This window comes from Poecilia mexicana, unplaced genomic scaffold (assembly GCF_051168715.1).
Source record: "Poecilia mexicana isolate PSO_F unplaced genomic scaffold, ASM5116871v1 scaffold_15, whole genome shotgun sequence".
In the NCBI taxonomy this organism is placed as follows: Eukaryota; Metazoa; Chordata; class Actinopteri; order Cyprinodontiformes; family Poeciliidae; genus Poecilia; species Poecilia mexicana.
Window position 1 is genome coordinate 24,220,035 of NW_028263384.1, and position 18,579 is coordinate 24,238,613.

The following is an 18,579-nucleotide window of genomic DNA, read 5'->3' on the forward strand; positions in this document are numbered from 1 at the left end:
TAGTTTGTTCAGGAAGGAGATACAGCTATTCACACACATTGGGTGTCATTTTCTGGGAGAGATAAAAAAAAAACAACAACAACAAATAGACACATAATCAATGGCAGCAATTGTTCTGACAATGCAGGAAAGATACAGAGCCAAATACAAGAGCACTGAGCCAGTAGTACCTTCCATTGAAGGGTAATGGGGAAGAAAATAGAGTCCACAAGTTGATGACAGCAGTACCTCATCAGCTCTGAAAGTTTTTTCTTCACAGTTGAGGCATCTGCAACTAGCTATTTGACTTAAATAGTAACAAAAAAAAAAAAGTCTTTGCTGACATCAGAGGTATTAGTACGCTGACAATTAAACTTGCAATTAACTGCCGAGGCTGTTTATATGGGCCAATTGCATGAATGTGGTGATGGTTTAAATGGAGGTACTTTACACCCAGACCCTCTTTGTTTGAGAGCTGAAATTTTTGCTTCAAAGTCGCAATGAATTGCATGGCAGTCGCTCCAGTGGTTAGCTTTAGGCCACAGTTGCCTAGGTAATGCTGTTTTGAACAGTGTTAATTGCACAGAGAGACACAGAAAGTGGTTTTTCCCTGTGGTAAGCAGGACATTAAAAAGGGCAGAAGAACAGGAGATAACACTCCACTTCTTAAATTGGGCCACAAAAGCAGGCTGTTTGAGCTTAGCCGCATTTTAAAGAACTCCGGGTATTATCATTTAACTACATCTGTTTTTGTTCTCCCTGCTATAATTTATACAGAAATTGGCAGCGTTGGAAAGTGTTAAGTCACATGAAGGTTAAACTGAGGGAAAATGGGGGTGGAAAAAAAAAATCTCTATTACTTGTGTATTTATGAGGAGGAAATGCTGTGTTGGCTCCCAGAGAAGCTGCTAAATTTTTATTTGGTTGACAAAAGAAATACCTTTTTGGCAGAATAAAGCATCTATTGATTACCAGCCTCACAGCTGCAAAGTGATAAGATTTGGCAGATAATGACCAAATTTGAAACCTATTATTTTTCACAATAACTACTCAACACATTTGTATTCATATGTATACAAATGCAAACTGAATCTAATCATTAAAAATCTGTCAATCTGCATTTTCTTTGTGCCAGCAGGAAATAATTAAACCGAAACGGCAGATATTCTGAATAGATGCACATAAAGTGGGAATCCTGAGGGTTTGTGGCTTCTCCATCCCCATACTACACCCTACTGCATGTTAAAACACATTACCCCCCCTTCCCCCACCCACCTACCCCAAAGCTGCACACAGAGAGATGGAGTGAGAGCATGTGTACAAATGAATCAGTGCTGTTTGTTGTAGTGTTTCAGTCTCGAGCCGTTTCAAGCAGCTTATTTGAGAGAGCCGTGGATCATGTTTAGAAAGCTTGCTCTCATTATATCAGACCCTGGGGAAAGAAGGGCCCCTCTTTCTCCATACTATCAAAGCCACAGAGCAGCTTTAGAGGACATGCTTCAGTCTGAATGGAGGCTCTGGAGTACATAGAAAAAGTAGCATGCTCAGCCCTCATCAGCCCATGCTGTGGGAAGCTGCCAGTGTTCAAGGTTTTGTTCAGGCCTTACAGTAATGGCTGTGGGTGACAGGTATACCATTCTATAGTTGTGGGACTAAATAGCCTGATTAGCATAATGCTTCGGCAACATATTTAGCTTCCACTGCTTATGAAACTACTATTTTTTTTTTCACTTTTCTGCCTGGCTGCAGCAGTTTGGATCCTGTTTGATTTGACAAAACCATGATTATGTAAACAGGGTTTTTATGGCGGCACAACTGGGATGTAATATGGTTTACCTCCGCTGTGTGTGTCATGCACATTTCCCCCTGGTTTAAATAATTTACAGCTCTTTTTATTAACCAAACATATTGTTGTTTTCTTTTAAGTAATTAAAATATACCTGGTGTGCAAAACACTTGTTTCCCACAAATCTAAACTAAGCGGATTCACAAGAAGGACAGCAACTTTTATCTTTTTGCTTTTTGAAATGATTTTCTCATAAACAGCTGCAAACACACATTTACATAATCTATTTAGCAATCTACTTTTATTTGCTAAATGCCAAACTTAAGAGATAAAGTAAGTTTATTTACTGTGGTAGAATGCCATTTGAAACTGTCTGATTTAAGTCCAGGGTTTTGGGTTTGCTGAAGTTCTAGCTAATTAGCCTTGACACAAAACTTGTCACCTTTCTGAATGGTACGATGAAGATTGTCATACTGTTTATACTTGTTCATCACTATTTGCGCAGATGAATTTGACGCTTTTCCTATCATGTGTAAATTATACCTAAAGATGAACAATACTTCTGGAGGTCCACAATTCACATCTTGCTTTTGATTTTTCCCATTAAGTCACCATTAAGAAAGCCAGGTGTTTGAGGGGCTGTCTTAAGATTAGTCAAATTTATGCTTTCTAAAAACGCCAGAGTTTTCGGCAGTCAAGTCGGTTATGCTGACAGATTACCAGAGAATTACTTCAAAAATCTTGAAACACCCCTTTAAATGTTCTGCATTCATCATGACATTCCAGCAAACCTTCTGGACTTTCATAACACTTGCTAAGCATATTTTTACACTAAAGCAGATTCTGTACTTTGAATATTATCTCATAGATACAAGCTGTACGTTTGGCCTAAAGCGAGACTGAAAAATTTCCTTGAGGTGGGAACGAGGTTCAATTAAAAATCCTATACAGAAATAATTTTCTTTGATGAATTCCTTACACCCACAGCTGGGTTTTCCTTCCCTCTCTAGCTATTATTAATTCATTTACATTTTGCTGCAAAGGAAATTATTAGAATGTTGCGCAGTGAATTGCCTGCAGCAAACAAGACGAAGAGTGGAGCCCTTGCAGAATAAAATCTGGCGACTTTTATGTTCTTCTTTCTTTATGTGCAGCCTTTTAATGTCACCATTGTACTGAGCCTTGATTCAGTTCTTGTTGATCATCACTAGCTGAGTTCCTTCTGCCACACCTCCTCCAGCCACCCTGTCTACTGAACTGACTGTGACAAATACCAAAGAATTATGAAATTATAGTGTTGAATGAAAAAAGTGTTCAGTGTGAACAAAAGGAGGAAATCTCTCACCAGAGCCCGGAGTGCTTTGTTTATGCATCAAAAGTGACACAAAGGTTTGGTCTCTGCATGGGGTTGTTCTTCTCAGCATTAAAACAAAACATAAACTTTACTTGGATTGGGACATGTATATATAGATTTTTTTTCCTGCTGAACAATGAAAATTTGCTTGTGTATTTAGATAGACTGATCTACTTTACGGGGTACTGTTGTTAATTCCAGATTAGATCTTCTTTTCTTTCAGAAGCGCCTAAGGTCTTTGTGGCAAAGACCTAGTATGGGTGTCGGGAACATTCCTCTTATTTAAATTCACATCGAGATAAAAGCCTCACGCATTTCCTGTGGCCCTGCGGATCCATAATGCACATCTCTCACACCACCACCTGCAACCTGAACCGTTGATGCAAGACGGCAAAGATCCAAGTTTTCATGTTGTTTAAATCTAATTCTGACCTGACCGTCTGAATGATAGAACAGGAGATGTGTATTATGGATCAAGAGTCATTAAACCATGTAGCATTTTTTCATGTTACTGGCCAGTTCTGGAAAGGTTGTGCAAATTCTGGCTTCTGGTTTTGTATTAATATGAAAGTTTTCAAGAGTTGATGTGATTGGCGAACTTGCACACATCAAAGAGAAACATTGGTCTCAAGAGTGAGAGATGCATTACTACATATTTATAACTTGATACACAATCTAATTAATTCCCAAAGCGTATTTTTGATTCATTGTTTTTAGAAAAAATTATCTCTCCTTTGCAATTAGAAACTCTCTTACGATAGTTGTGCCTTTAAATATTCTTTTTAAATCAGTCGGCCTAGATATAATATGAGATGAAAAATTTCAGTTCAGTTCAGAAACACTTTATTTTTCCCGAAGAAAATAAAATCTCATTGTAACTCGTATCATCTAAGCATTCTCAAACGGTCGTCATCAGTATTACTGGAAGTTAAACACGGACCTCTTAGATTAGAAATTCAGCAATCAGAATTTTTCTGATCAACTTTCGATGGCATTTCTACACACACACACACACCTTAATAAAGAGAAAATGTGCTGCAGGTTCTTTGTTAGGTAGCAGTTTTTAAACATATTTATCCCAATTTGTGAATCCCTAATCTTTCATCTGATTTTTATTAAACACAAACTTCCTGTTTGTAGATATTTTTATTCTCCAAAAATAGTTGTGGTTCCTAATTATGATGCGTTTGTTTAGTGAATTGGAAATCCTTTTTTTTCCAGTGCTACTGATTGTCGATTAAGGTTAACATTGACCACCTCTAATCTGTGGTTAATTTTGTAATATCGGTTTTTACTTTGATCTGTTCTAACTTTGAAACATAAGCCCTTCCTCTGGATTGAGGTTTAAAAAAAATCCTCACTCACCTTTACAGAACTGCATTTTTTTTTTTTTTTTTTAGAATAATTTCAATGTACAAAGAGGTTTAAGAAAGATGGAGAACACAATTTGCATTTGACAGAAAACGGTGGGGTGTCAGAGTGACACAGAGACAATCAACTGACTGCTCAACCTGACATTCAAAATCCCTGCAGCACTGAACAGAGATGTCACCCCGTGTCCTAATTTTTGAACATGCAGCCACATACAACCTTCAGGAGACAAAATACACAATGTGTATGTACAACTTTTGTTTATTTGCATCATACACAACCATACACATTCGCTGGTCTTGCAGTACAGTAGCACATACAACACAGGACATGTACACCAGTTTACCCATCCATTACCACCAGCACACAAGCCTGAAGACTTTTATCCCTCATCAGAAAGAATATTCAGTAGCATAGTAAATCCCCCCGAAATTACCTGCATTAAAAATGAGCAAAAAAAGCAAAACAAACTTATTCACAAGCCAGCATCAGTGCAGCTGTGCAGTAATATGCTCCATGAATACTGAAACTGTTTGTTCACATTAGGAGGGAGTGCTCCATCATTTCCAGTGCACTTAATTTTTTAACACAGTTCAGCAGATAAACAGCAGTTCAACTGGTTATTTTACCGTAAACAAAAACAAGGTGCCACAGTAATTAGTAGTACATACATATAAGATGGCAACAGATCCAGTCTGTCCACGTTGTGAGTGCTGCAGTGGGGATCACTATGGATAAATGACTGGACAAAATTTCAACAGGAAGTGGTGAATGGTGAGGATTTAAGTTCTACATTTGCCTCTAGACATATCCACATTAGTCAACTTTCTATTTTACAAGCAAAACTAATATCAAGCAAAAAATAAATAAAACATATTCAGACACCTTGCTTTCCTGGATTAAGGCGAATACATGAGGCTACATGGTGACAATGAGGGATGACAACATAAGTTATACCATTCAAAGATTTTCTAAAGAAGAAAAATAAACTTTAAAAAGATGTTTTTAACCAGGCATGTTGTTGCATCGCCTCTTATAGCAAATCTTGATGAAAATCACTTGAATGAGGTCTGTAACCTTGCTCATGCATTAATAGGAGGTTAGTTGGGATTTTATCATTTTCATTCCCCTTTCCTGTTCATATTCTGTAAACGTGAGGCAAAGCAGCATTGGAAATGAGGGTATTGTTTTGGATAGGGCTGCACAATATATTGCAAATTTATCGCAACACCACTCTACGCAATATCGCAAAGAACCGCCAGAACTGCAATAAGTGTTGGCTACTTTTTCAAGTAGCATGCACTCAAGCTCTTTATGCTTGTAATACTTAGATACTCTTGTTTAATGCAGCACAAAAATTAAGATGATGGCATTATGGTCAAATCATTAAGCAATTATAACTTAGCTGTTTCAGTTCCAAGGTAAAAGAAACTACATTTGAGCTGAATATCAACATTCGCCAGCATTATCGTATGTTTTTTCTTTTGTTTTTTTCTAATATTGTGCAGCCCTAGTTTTGCAAGAGGCCCTTCTAAGATGGTTTGCGGAGGGTGTGAATGCAGATAAATGTTATTCAAAGGTGTTATTTAATGCTTCCGGAACAATATTGAAAAGGCAGCGGTCCATTTTAAACAACCTAAAAGCAAATAACTAATACTCATTACTCATATTCATTAGACAAACCATGTTTTTGATCTTAAACATGGGTTGGTTTTGAAAGCTGTACAGTATTTTTCATCTCCATGATAATGGTCCAGAGACTCCTGGAATAAAATGATCACCATGGAATCAAGTATTGCTCATATATATGTGCACTCTGTGCAAATATAGAAATAATAAACGTACTGTAACATTTTTTTTTATTATATAAGATATCTATACAGCCAACAAAGGCCACAACTGTGGCATCGTATACATTTTTCAAAATTTACATATGTTCATCTGTACATGCACCTGTAGTGCAAGGAATTTTTTTGTTTATTCTAGAGCGAGATAAGGGCAGTTTATTTATTTGGACAACTCAGCAACTTATTTTAAATGGTCCAGTTTAGGTTATTTTGCTCCTTCACCTTTTCGTACGTAACTTTTTTCTCGTATGAAATAGAAACATCCACTGCAGGCTTCATTCATACTACCTGTGCATCAATTTCTACCCACCAAGGGAATATTTTAAACCAGCTTTGGCAACCAAGGATTTAAAGTAATTCTTTAAAGCAAAAATTTACACTACATAAACAACACAACTGTTTTTGTTTCTGGTTTTACTGTGGCTAATAACAGCCAACATCTTCACAATGTCTTTTGCTTTAAATCTGAGGTCAATTATTTTGCACCAAAGCACATTCATCTCTGGTACACAGACCCATGTCTCCTTCCTTTCTGGATCTTACCACGATGTCACAAAAGGAAGCTGTGTGTTTGGGATGTTCCCTGAAAACACATCAACTTTCACCTCCAATTAAGTCAAATCTTGTGAATTGTATCAGAAGTGTACAAAGCAATGACCTCATCATTTGGGTTTTCACAAATTGCTTAAAGTTTCTTTGTGACTTAACTAAAAATAACTTTGTTCCACTTGACTGACTTAAAAAAGAGGTTCAGTGTAATTCAGTGTTGGTAAGTAAAAAAAAATACTTAGTGTATTTAAATAGCTTTTTTATCTGTAGAATATAAAATAAATACTTTAAAAATTGGTTGTCAAGGAGCAAAATATACTCTCCCAATATTTCAGAAAATATTTTTCAAAATGTTATAAATTTATCTTTGGAATTTATGAAAGTACTGCAAAAATAGTAATTAAAGAAAAAACCTCACTGATGTAATTCAGCCAATAAAATGCAAGTATAGTTAGGTAGGAAATTACACCGGTTAAGAAATGGTGACGGGGCAAATTGACCAGGAGCTGGACCATTTGCTCATGTCAAAATAAGTAAAGAAAACATATCAAGGGTCTAACATCAAGCTGCAACAAAATAACACCTTCCGTTATGCACAAAGTGATACATTTCTGCTTCAGTAAGTGCACTAAAAATGAGAGAAATAGTTAGACGTGTTGTCAAGCATAGAAGATAAGTTCAGGAATCTGCCCTCCCTGCACCCCGGTGCCGTTGGTGCTGTCTGAGGAGCACTGGAACTGGAATGTCACTTTACCACACTGTACCTCTGTCATCCCTTCCTGTCCGAAGTAGCTCAACTCATTTCCGTCCAGAACAACACTGGCAGTGTAGAAAGTATCTGGCTCAATTTGGACCGGATACTCGAACCATACTGGAAAGGTGTTGCTGGACCCGTCAGAGAAGTATTTATTGAGGTTTTGCCCCAGCAGCACACCTTGACGCTTCAGCTCTATCTTGGCGCTGTACTCTGCTGAGCCACAGCTAGATCCGTACAAGCCAAACCCGGCGATAAAAACTCTTTTATCCACAGCGAACTGTATGCTGTCACAGCGGCCGCGGTAGCGCCACTGATTGCTTCGATAGGCACAGGACTGAAATCTGTGGCAGCGCTGCGGTGTCAGGCCCTTCCTCTGTTGACTTGCAAACTTAAGCTCGGGCTTCTTGGCTGCCGTGTACCACAAGAAGATGTCGTTGGTCTCATTAAGCGTCAACACACCAGACTGGGCCGCTCCATTGGCAAAGTCATCCAGAGCCATTGTAGGGATACGTATGAGGTACATGGCCTTTCCCAGGACCTTACGCTTGTTGTCAGTAGAAGATGTGAGCTCCTGTCTCTGACACTCGGCCTCAGCCCAGCTAAGTGCAGCCTCGAAGACCACTATCTCTTTAGCATTGAGCGTCTCTCGCTGTAGGATGCTCTCCAGGGTCTGGGAGTCAATGTCACAGAAACCCTCTGAACGTAAAGCCAGCTCAGCCTGGGCATCAATCACCTCCCAGCAGCGCTGTGTCAACTCCGGCTCCTCGAACAGGCAGCTCTGGGAGAGCAGCACGCAGGCGTTCTTGGCGCTCAGACTCGTCTCTAGGAAGTTGACGCAGGCGCGTGCCAGGTGAGGGACAATGTACTTTTTGGCAGCATAGAGAGTGGCCAGCACGGTGTCGGCAGTCAAGTCAATTTCATCACAGTATATATACCTGTTGGAGTAGAAATTGGACGTTAGACACATCAACAAACTATGATGTTTAGCATGTTGTAAAATCAGGCGAGGTAGAATAGAAACATTATTGAAATTAGGAAATTTAGTGAAAGGAAATTGAGAGTTTACCTCGTTGTAAAGTCATTTATTTAGTCAATATCTAGTTCAAATTGGATCAATACTAAAGAATAATAAAAAATGATAAATGTTGAAGAATAGGCTTTTGTGGAAATTTTATTTAAAATTTGATCAAAATGCAGTTTCTGTTGAGGAATAAACCAGAAAATCCTCAGATTTTCTGAATCTTTTGGGCAGATTGAGTCCCATTTAAATGGGCTAAAACTGCACATCAAGTGCCCAACATGACAACATCATGACTCAGCATTTTGACTCAGGTTTATCTTGTTGACACCTCAGACATTTAGCTTTTTATGTTCCTGTCGAGTAAAGTGAGAGTGAACCCATTGGTGATAATGGAGCTGAATGAGACTTTCAGAAAGAAGATTGCAGCAGCTTTTTGCTCTAGTAAGGAGTTTAAAAAGGTCTCTAAATAATCTGAAATCAGCCAATACACTGTACAGAACATAGTCTCCTAATGGAGAACACTAACAAACTACAAGCCAAGCCTGTCCATCCAGGCAAGGTCAACCTGAGAGCAGACTGCAAAATGTTAAAAATATTTTCCAAAAATCTTTTTTGTGCTGTTGATGTGAAAGTGCATCCCTGCATAGCCAGAAATAAACTGCACAAGTTTAACTTTCATGAGAGATGTGATGAGGGAACCATTTCTCTCCAAGACTAACATGAAAGTCATACTGAGCAAAAACATAGACATAGACCAAGACTTATGGAATAGCGTTTCTTTGGGAGATGAGTTTAAAACTAGATAATTGAGACACCAGAACAGAGGACATGTTTGGTATTTTTAGGGGAAAAAAATCCTGATACCAACTATAAAGCATATAGGTGGATGTGTCATGGTTTGGGGAAGCTTGTGCTGCAGCAGGACCTGAACAGCTCATCACAGAATCCACTATTAGTTCTACCGTGCATCAGAGTGTACTTTATTTATTTATTTATTTATCACTTAATGAGCAAAAAATGTAATTTTGGGTGTTTAACTGTAATTAAATCAGCGTTCTTTCCTCTTTTTGGCATAAATGAGTCAAAGATTGTACTTATGTACTCTCACTACAGATAATACACTTGACTATTGCATGGACGGGTGTAATAAGTCATATGAGTTTTGAGCGGTTTCATCCAAAACATAACAGAAAAGCGTTGATCTAGACAAAGAGCATCAATAAAATATCAGTGATGTGAGGGAAAAATAGACAAACAGTCTGAACCTCCTTACTTTAGCATGGCCAGAAATGCTGCTGGTTCCACATCCGGTATGTGAATTTCATCTTTGTTCTCTGCAAGTTCACCATAAAACATGGCGTGAAACACTGAACTGCCCACAGCCAGTACGTACTGTGGAAAGAAGAAGAGAAAACACTGTGACAATGGAGGATATACATCTTACTAGCACATCTCTGTATCTTTGTATGTACAGTTATGGAGGTTTGAGATTTCGAAAATGATTCATGCCCCAGACTTTTTGCCCATGGCACTACTTCTTGTTAGTCATCTAGTTAGTATCTGACCACAATATCAAAAAAAAAAGAAAAACATTAAGTGAAATCTTAATAATATAGGGTCAAAGTCTGCATACCATCAGGATGATAGATAGATAGATAGATAGATAGATAGATAGATAGATAGATAGATAGATAGATAGATAGATAGATAGATAGATAGATAGATAGATATATTTAATCAGAGGAATTGCCTAAAATCAGGCGCTTAGAGCTTGTTTGCAATTAGAACCGCCTGATGCCTGTGATGGCAGATAAAAGCTTCCGCAGTAATTACTGAGGTCGGGTTGTAATTATTTTGCTCAGGTCATTTTGTAAAACCACTAAAAAAAAGCAAATGTTTCATTTCTGTGAGAACTCTGACCAACAATGACTTGACAATAGATTATGCCTGGAAAACCTAGCCTTTTGTTTAAAGTAAACACATTTGTTATCCGACTATGCAAAGTTTGGCATAGTCAGATGGATATACGAAAGACGAGGTCCAATATATCCTTTTTTTTGTTTGGATAAAAATGCAAGTATCTGAGAAAAGCTTAAGTCATGAAAATATTCAATCCTTTGATTTTTCTCTGCAGTTCTTAGCCAGCTTTCCTTTTCCCTGCGGACAGGAAGGGTAGATTTCTAGATACTTAACAGAGTGCACTAAAGGTTCAGTTTGCTGGAATTAATGAATTATCTGAATCATGATGAAATTAGATGCAACACAATCACCGTTTTCATTAATAGGCACGCTTCGATTAGACACTGCAGGGCCTCAAGTTCTGTTTATAAACTCAGGTTTCAGATCTTTGTGTGGAAGTGTTTGTGCGAGCATGTGTAGGTGAAGATGTGGGTGGCATAAATTTCCTGAAATAAATTTCTCTAAATTGCAGCCAGTCAGGGGGAAATGCTCGAAAAGATGTCACTATTGTTGTAGATGCTGGTACATGCTGTAATACAATTTTCTAAAACATATATTGTTTCCTTCATTATGGGAGACACACATGCTCTTGTATGTGGATTAAGGAACAATATAGTAGAAATGAATTAAATTAGCCTCAGGTCATGCTCTAATGTACTTCATAGATATAAACAAATTTAATGCTTTTAGCTATTTTCTTGGCTTGCTAAGGAACTAACTGCAAAGCTAATGGTTGTGTAATTTCCTGCCAACTGGACACAATAAAGATTGCTGAGCTGAATATCTTTAAATCCTATTGGTATAATGCCTCAGCATAAAGGGCCATCAAATCATTCTTCCATAACTGTTCTCTCTAAATGCACCAAGAGCACTGCAGCTCCAAATCATATATAATTCATTTGGTCCCATATAATGGACCAAAAGAGAGAAAATAGAGCTATTGAAAGCTAATGTGGTTGGACGGGTGAATTTAAGATATTAAAGGGACTTACCGTATTAATCTTGTGTAATTGTGTTTAAAGTAAGTAAATGTGAGAGTGCATTCATAGAGGGCATACGGTCTAAGAAAAAGTTGATCTTAATTATTTATCTGAACATCTTGAAAGAGCAGACACTTCAGTGGGCAGAGGAAACAAAGACGTTGGGCTAAGTAACATTATGGTACAAGTTAGATATAATACTAACTATCTGAGCATCTAATGATAACTAATCTAGAAAAAAATAATTTTCTTAAATAAAGCAGACTTATTTACAGGTTTTAAATTGTTGAAATTGGCACCTAAACAGCTGAAATTTAATTGAAACCGACTGAAGTAGTTCTGATCTTTGCATTTATGGTCTATTGAGAGCTGAGTGGGATTTTCCTGCTTGAAATTCCGCTCTTATTTACGAATTAATAAGCGATAGCATATTTTTTCCTAGTTTTTCATCAGTAAATTGCTTATTAGTAAAAGTTTGGTATCATGTTTGCAGAAGACATTTAAAAATGCCTTGTGACCTGGTTAAACTTCAGTTATTTTTCTCTAACTGAAAGTCAGGGACAGTAGTTAGCGTAGTTACGCATCGATTCGAAAGCTTGCTCCCTTTACTTATTTGTGAGAAAAATTCTGATTTTTAAAAAAAACAAAAAAGTCAAACATGTTTAAATGTATGAAGTCATAGCAGATATCTGCAGAGTAATCTATAAAGGTTCAGTGACTGAAGTAGTTTAAGGAATGCTTAAACGAGTTAGTTGTGAATTATAACATTACAGTATACGAAATCTTTTCTAAAATCTTTCCTAAGAGCATTTTCACACCTATAGTTCGTTTACTTTTATCCAAATCAGTTTTTGAGTTTAATTTCTAACTTTTCCTGGTGGTTTGGTGTCTGAAAGCATGTGAAAAGAATTTAATCAAATTGTTAGTTTTTCTGGTTACTATTTCAGACAAAACAATTGAATAAGTGTAATGATTTTGAGAGCCTGGCTTGAAGCTTACATGTCAGTTTATGCTTAGCAAAAAAAGAAATGCATTGTCATTTATTCTACAGCATCCCACAATGCAACACATATCTGAATATGGGAAGTCATTTGGCTGAAGTTTGCAGCCACCGACTGGTTGAGGTGTAGGATTGAGGTGGGATCACATTCAGACCATAAACACATCACTCTAGAGTTTGTTTGAAACTGAGGTGGTCTTCGTACCTGGTGTGCGGTTTAGTCTGCACACTAATGCGAGTCCTTGGGTTTTCATCTGCCTAAATAAATCGCACTAATGGAACAACCAAACCAGGGATCACTTTAAATGGACCCCAATATTTGTAAATTCCCATTCTTTTCTCATCTTCCTTTGTTGGATTTAAAGTCAGTTACCCCCAAAGCAGTTCTGAAAAGCATAGTTTGGGCTGAGACAAGGGCGAATCTGTTTTGTGTGAGATGACTGCTGAGGAGGAGACGACCCCTTCCTCTTGCTCGCTCTCTTTCAGCCTCATTTATATAAATAATTGAAGACTGTCTTGGAAAAGACACATGGTGCGGAAGTGAGAACAGAGCACAAAAGATTTCACTTCCACAAAAGCACAGGATGGAAGATTATTATTTTCATGCTTCTATGAAATGACCTTCTATGAAACTCAGCCTGCCTGATCCCTTGTTTGTTGATTTCCCTTTCTTGTTGCTGTTATTTTTACTGATATAGATTCTTACTCTGTGGCCCGGCAGCCGCTGGGTCCTTCCAGGCTGACCCACGACGAAATGAACATCTGCCATCAGCTCATTGTTGAACATCACTGAATTTCTGAAGGGAAAGAAAAGCAGAAGAACAAAATCAGTACGTCTGTATAGTATTTCAGCTGTTTGGTAACATTACTGCTCGGTAGCATCCTTCATCCTGCTTTATTTAAACTAAAGCAGTCTCATCCGTATGAGTTCTCCTCATACCATTTCGTTTTATGTCTTCTCTCTTCACAAAGACAGACGAACAAGACTGCAAACTTAATGGAAAGTCCCCGCTGTGAAAGAACGGGACCAACAATAAAGCTGTGCTCATATATTATTGAGTACATGTCACTGGGGTGGGTAAACAGCCCCGCGACGTTCTGGAGAGACAACAAAAGCCAGGTCAGAAAAAAAAGAAAAGCCCACGTTTTGCTCCGAACAGCTGGGGCCTTTTACAGATAGGCCAAAGTAAATATTTAGCTTTTAGCACAGATCAGCCTCTGCATGTTGTGCATATCAAACACACTTGCTGCCTGTCTGTTCTCCACTGCATCAGAGCAGTGAAGGCTGGAGGAGTGGGAGAGGCTGTAAACAGAGGTCTCCCCAACAGAATGAGGACAGTGCTGACAGAACACCGGCACAACGGCAGGGGCCGGTTGCAGCTGTCGAGGTACACCAAGGTTTTAAACGCATACGGTTAACGTGTGCAGTTTAAAGATGTTTCAATAAGATTCCAGTGGATTGGCTGGAATGATTGCTGAGCACTGCTTGTCCAGATGGCTGAGAAAAAGGCTCCTTCCTACACTTTTCTCTTGCTCACAAAAATGATACATTTTGCCTTTTGGAAACATTTTGATTTGTGAAACACATGAACAATATGTAATCTAAAAGACTGCAACCCATTGCTCTTATTAAGGTGATATTGTTTTAAATTTGATAAGCTGCAGAATGTCAGATAGCTACCTAAGCAGATAGCCAGACCACCTAACCTGTTAATACCAGATTGTTACACTACTATGAAGATTATGAATATTTGAAGTTCAATTTCCCAACTGCAAAAAGCAAGAATTTTAACACCATAACAAATTATTTATGGTCTACTTTAATAAAAACAACAAAATTGTTATATTTTTTGTTTTAATTTTCATTCAATGATCCTTATACTGTTTTTTTTTCTTTTTTACTTAAGACAATCATACCATGACACTCTCACATTCCCTATAGCTAACCACAAATATGAAGCTCACTAGCTTGCATTAGTTCTGTCTGAGATACTGATAAATGAGAATCTTTCTACAAGTTTCTCATTCATCAGTACGCATGTAAGTCTCCAAATAGTTGCAGTCATGAGAATCGTTTGTGTTGCAGTGTGCAGCTTCCCTGTTTGGCGTACTGTACCTTTCTCTTATAGTTGAGTAGAGTCCCTGCCAGTTGCAGTTCTGTATCGTGTTGTTGTTGTTGAGGTTCTGCTGCTGGTACTCCTGCACCGTGGTGCTGCTGCTGGTGGTGGTGGTGGTGGTGGTGGTGGATGCCGGCTTCTTGGTGGGAAAAATTTCCGCAGACATCTTCTTCTTCTTCTTGCTCCTCAGGGTGATTATCTCATAACAGACTGGGGGCAGCTTGGAGCTGCCACTGGCATTCCCTTTTTTGGAGCTTTTGCTTGACTTGCTTTTCACCGAGTCAGGAAGCATTAAGAAGAAAGTCAGACATTTCATGTTCCTTCCCTTGGCATCGACCATGAGTGTGTTCAACTGCTGAGCAGTGGGAGAGCATGCAGAGAAGACATCCGGCAGGAGTAGCCAGGTGTGATGGAGGGCTGAGGGGGATGAGGACAGGAGAGATTTGAGCCGCTCTGAGCAGTTCGGCAGCAAGAGTCCTGCGTGAGGTCTGCTCCACCAGCTTTTGGAACTACTAGGATATGTCTCTTCTCTGTTTTGTCACTTCCCTGAAGAAGAAGCTTCAAACCGGCAATCTGAAGGCTTTTCTCTGATGTGAAGTTTGATCTGGTGATGGAGAGCCTTTCAGGGTTCCCATCTTTGCTTGTCCAGAGTGATAAGATCAGCTCTTCAAATCCACTTCTTCTCTCCTCCTCTCCTTGCCGTTCTCACTCGCTGGCTCACTGAGGGTTGTCCTGACAGCTCCAGATTTAGTATCGCTGCAGTTGTCCTCAGGCAGCACCTTTTACTCAGGTCCTGTCATTTTGCCCTCTTTCTCCCTCTGTGCTTTTCATCCCCTCTCTGCCTCTCTTCATCTGTGACTCTTTTTCTCTGTGTGGCAGGATCGTTTTTTCCCCCCTCTCTTGCTCGGAGCAGACTCATCTGCAGGATGCAAGAGCTGTGAATGCTGCGCTGCTCCGCTCAGCCTCTCGTTCTGCTGACTACAGGGGTTGAATGGGAAAGCGCAGAAGAGATCGAGAGCCCCCGCATGCCCGCCCCCCTCTCAACACAGTTTAGAGCTCTCTCAGGAGCTCAGCCAATGGCAGCAGACAGCATTTATGATTGGCTAATTCAGCCTATAGGGCTGCACATGCTTGAATATGTAATTGGGTACGTCTCAATTAAAGTGGCAGTCATGTCTCATAAGAAAGACAGATTAATCCACAGCTTTTCCTCCATGTGTTTCATTTACTTGAAGCCAAAGGGTTCGATTTTAACTCCAATAAATAAACTTAATAATTGTTTAGGTAGAATTTGATTAGTCATCATATGACATTTGTATTGAATGCAGTTGAAAGTATCAAATCCCCACCTATAGTGGGATTACACTGCTTCACCATAGATTTCTACCTCCGAGATGTTTCAAACAACTTTTCTTTGAAAGAACAAGAAATGCCTTCAAAGATGTCTTTGTAAATTTTTTATCATCCCATCCGGAGAGTACATGGAGCTAAGAATACAATGTACTCTCAGCACAATGTTCTCTAAATGCATATGGATTATTTGTCCTTCTTGTTTAACTTACACAGTAGCTTTACTTTTTTCCTTTGAGGCTTTAATTGTTTATTTACACCCTTGCCACGCTATTGAGTATCTGTCCTGCATTTCAGCTGCACAAAGATACAATACTTTTACGTAAATAACACTCCTTCACTGAACACTAGAGGCAGCTTTTTTTCTAATGTATCAATTCCAATTTGGCCTGTAATTGTTTCCTTTCTTACTAAATATGTGGGGACATATTTAATAATCAATTTATTCAAAGTTTCGATTGAGTTAATTATGATCTGTAAGTAATTATTTGCAATTAATCGCATTTTAATTGAAAACAAAATAAGCAACATTTTCAATTCAAAAACTAAATTGTTGAATAAATGGACATGTGAGCCCACAAAGATTTTTATTGTTTTTAATCTGTTGTTTTGGTTATTCAACCTTCAGATTGGTACAAAGGCTATTATACCCATTCAACTCTCCAGTTTTTCAGTCACAACTGATCATTCATTTAACTTATATAAATTACTTCTTCAGAAATGTGGAAAGTGGACTGAGACATTAGGCGCGCCTGTGCTGCTGCAGCATGTTTTGAATCTTGCTGCCCAGATTAAGTCTAATCTAGGATGTTGAAACTCAGGCGTGTTAGCCTGCTTGGTCAAATTCTTAATTATTTTCAGCTTTATGTTCAGCAATGATGTTTTTTCTTAGTCTTCTTACCAAAACATTGTGTAAGTGTGCAGGCTCACTTTTCTTCACATTTGATTTGATACTGTCACATATGCAGTTTGTCTTCATCTAAGTCAAGCTGTGATTTTTCTATCAAAACATTTTGTGCCATCAGCATCAGAGTTGTTACCAGATATTTGCATACAACGTATAAAAACAGAACTATTTTGTCTGCCATTAAATCAGCCTACTCTTTGAATGTGGAGTCAGTTAGCATTACATATATAGTCTTTTCTTTAAGTGCCAGAATAATAAAAACATTCTTTAAAATAATTTTAAGCTTAAATTACTCTGTTTCATAGGTGGATGAAGCTTCTTTTGAATGACTTCCCACTTGATATTTTTTAACATACATAGTCCATTTTAAGATCGGTATTTTTAATTGTATATTATCACGATGGGTCTTCAACCCATTTTCTATGGGTTGTGTGTATACAATTTTGACCAAAGAATTTGATTTTGACAGACATTTCTGCTGTATTTGGCTATTATTTAAGTTGGGATAATAATTTTGTAGATGCTTTGCAGAATAATTCACTTTCTGGGGTGTCATTTTGTTTAGAGAGTTCATTATTTAACCGTCTATATTTGTTTGGTGGTGAAAGCATAGCTGGGAAAAGACCTTTAAAGTACTTTGCAGCTGATCTACTGTCATCCTTAGGGTAATTTAGAAGAAACATTTGTTCTTAAGGTTTAACTTAGCTGTTGCTTCAACTCTTTCTGATCCTATTGTTTCATAAAATCACTAAATAATAAATTGACCTCCACTAGGTGGCCAGAGACTTAATGAAGTTCACTAAACAGTCAGATGACCAGGTTGTCGATACAAAATGGAAAACAAAGATTCAAGACTGTGTTGTGATGGCAAAAACGTAACACACATTGTTAAACACTCTTCACATTGTATAACAGCACAAACCTTTTCAAAAGAGGACTTGATATTTTATAAAATGCTTAAATCCACGTCTCCCAAGTATCATTTTAGATAACCGGCATGAAGAAAAAAAAAAGTATTTGGTTAGTTTGCTATTTTATTTTCATAGTGTTGTGTTAGTGTTATTTCTATTAAAATGTGTGTTCATATTGCATTGCACATTCATAACAGTGAAAATAAAACTCACAAACAGAGTGGGATAAGTTAAATGAATTTACCGGTGAGACTCTTCCTTGAACCAGTCTCAATATTGATTTTTCCATAAAACCTAATTAACTGTCTTAGTGTTTTGCTGCACCGAGGAGCATTAGCCCGCTAAGCCCCCTGATACAGTGTACACTGTCGAACAGAGAAATTTGCTATGGCAACATGGAACCAACATTACGGGGCACCATACTCTGAAATTGCAGGCCACTAGAGATGTTACCCTGGTAACCAAATCCACAAGTAACACCAGAAAGAAAAAAAAAACAAAAAAAAAACATATTATGCAGACAAAAACAATGATGATGGGAAAAGGTTTTCTTGTGCTGTGTTTTTATTATTCCAGATGGATCCATTGTCATAAATGTCTATTATCTGCAGAAGTTAAAATGATGGTTCCTTATCTGAAACTGCTAATATGCGTAATAAATCTGACAGTTTTACAATTTATCTAACCGTAC

The 18,579-nt window shown here is 38.1% G+C and overlaps 1 protein-coding gene across 1 annotated transcript; it reads right to left on the reverse strand.

Moving 5' to 3' along the window:
* Positions 1–6,511: 6,511 nt before the first annotated feature.
* btbd3b (BTB domain containing 3b) lies at positions 6,512–15,696 on the reverse strand. Its single transcript, XM_014982090.2, has 4 exons — positions 14,720–15,696; positions 13,310–13,400; positions 9,938–10,056; positions 6,512–8,578 (listed from the first exon to the last, which is right to left on the reverse strand). The coding sequence occupies exons 1-4, from the start codon at positions 15,058–15,060 to the stop codon at positions 7,546–7,548; spliced, it is 1,584 nt and encodes a 527-aa protein (XP_014837576.2). The 5' UTR covers positions 15,061–15,696; the 3' UTR covers positions 6,512–7,545.
* Positions 15,697–18,579: the final 2,883 nt, after the last annotated feature.

What these genes read in the sequence shown, in the direction of transcription:
- btbd3b (XM_014982090.2), bottom strand. Translation starts at nt 15,060, where the DNA reads ATGGTCGATGCCAAGGGAAGGAACATGAAATGTCTGACTTTCTTCTTA. An exon ending in TACTCAACTATAAGAGAAAG is followed by an intron (nt 13,401 to 14,719) that starts GTACAGTACGCC and finishes CTTTCCCTTCAG; the next exon opens with AAATTCAGTGATGTTCAACA. An exon ending in GCATTTCTGGCCATGCTAAA is followed by an intron (nt 8,579 to 9,937) that starts GTAAGGAGGTTC and finishes CTACTCCAACAG; the next exon opens with GTATATATACTGTGATGAAA.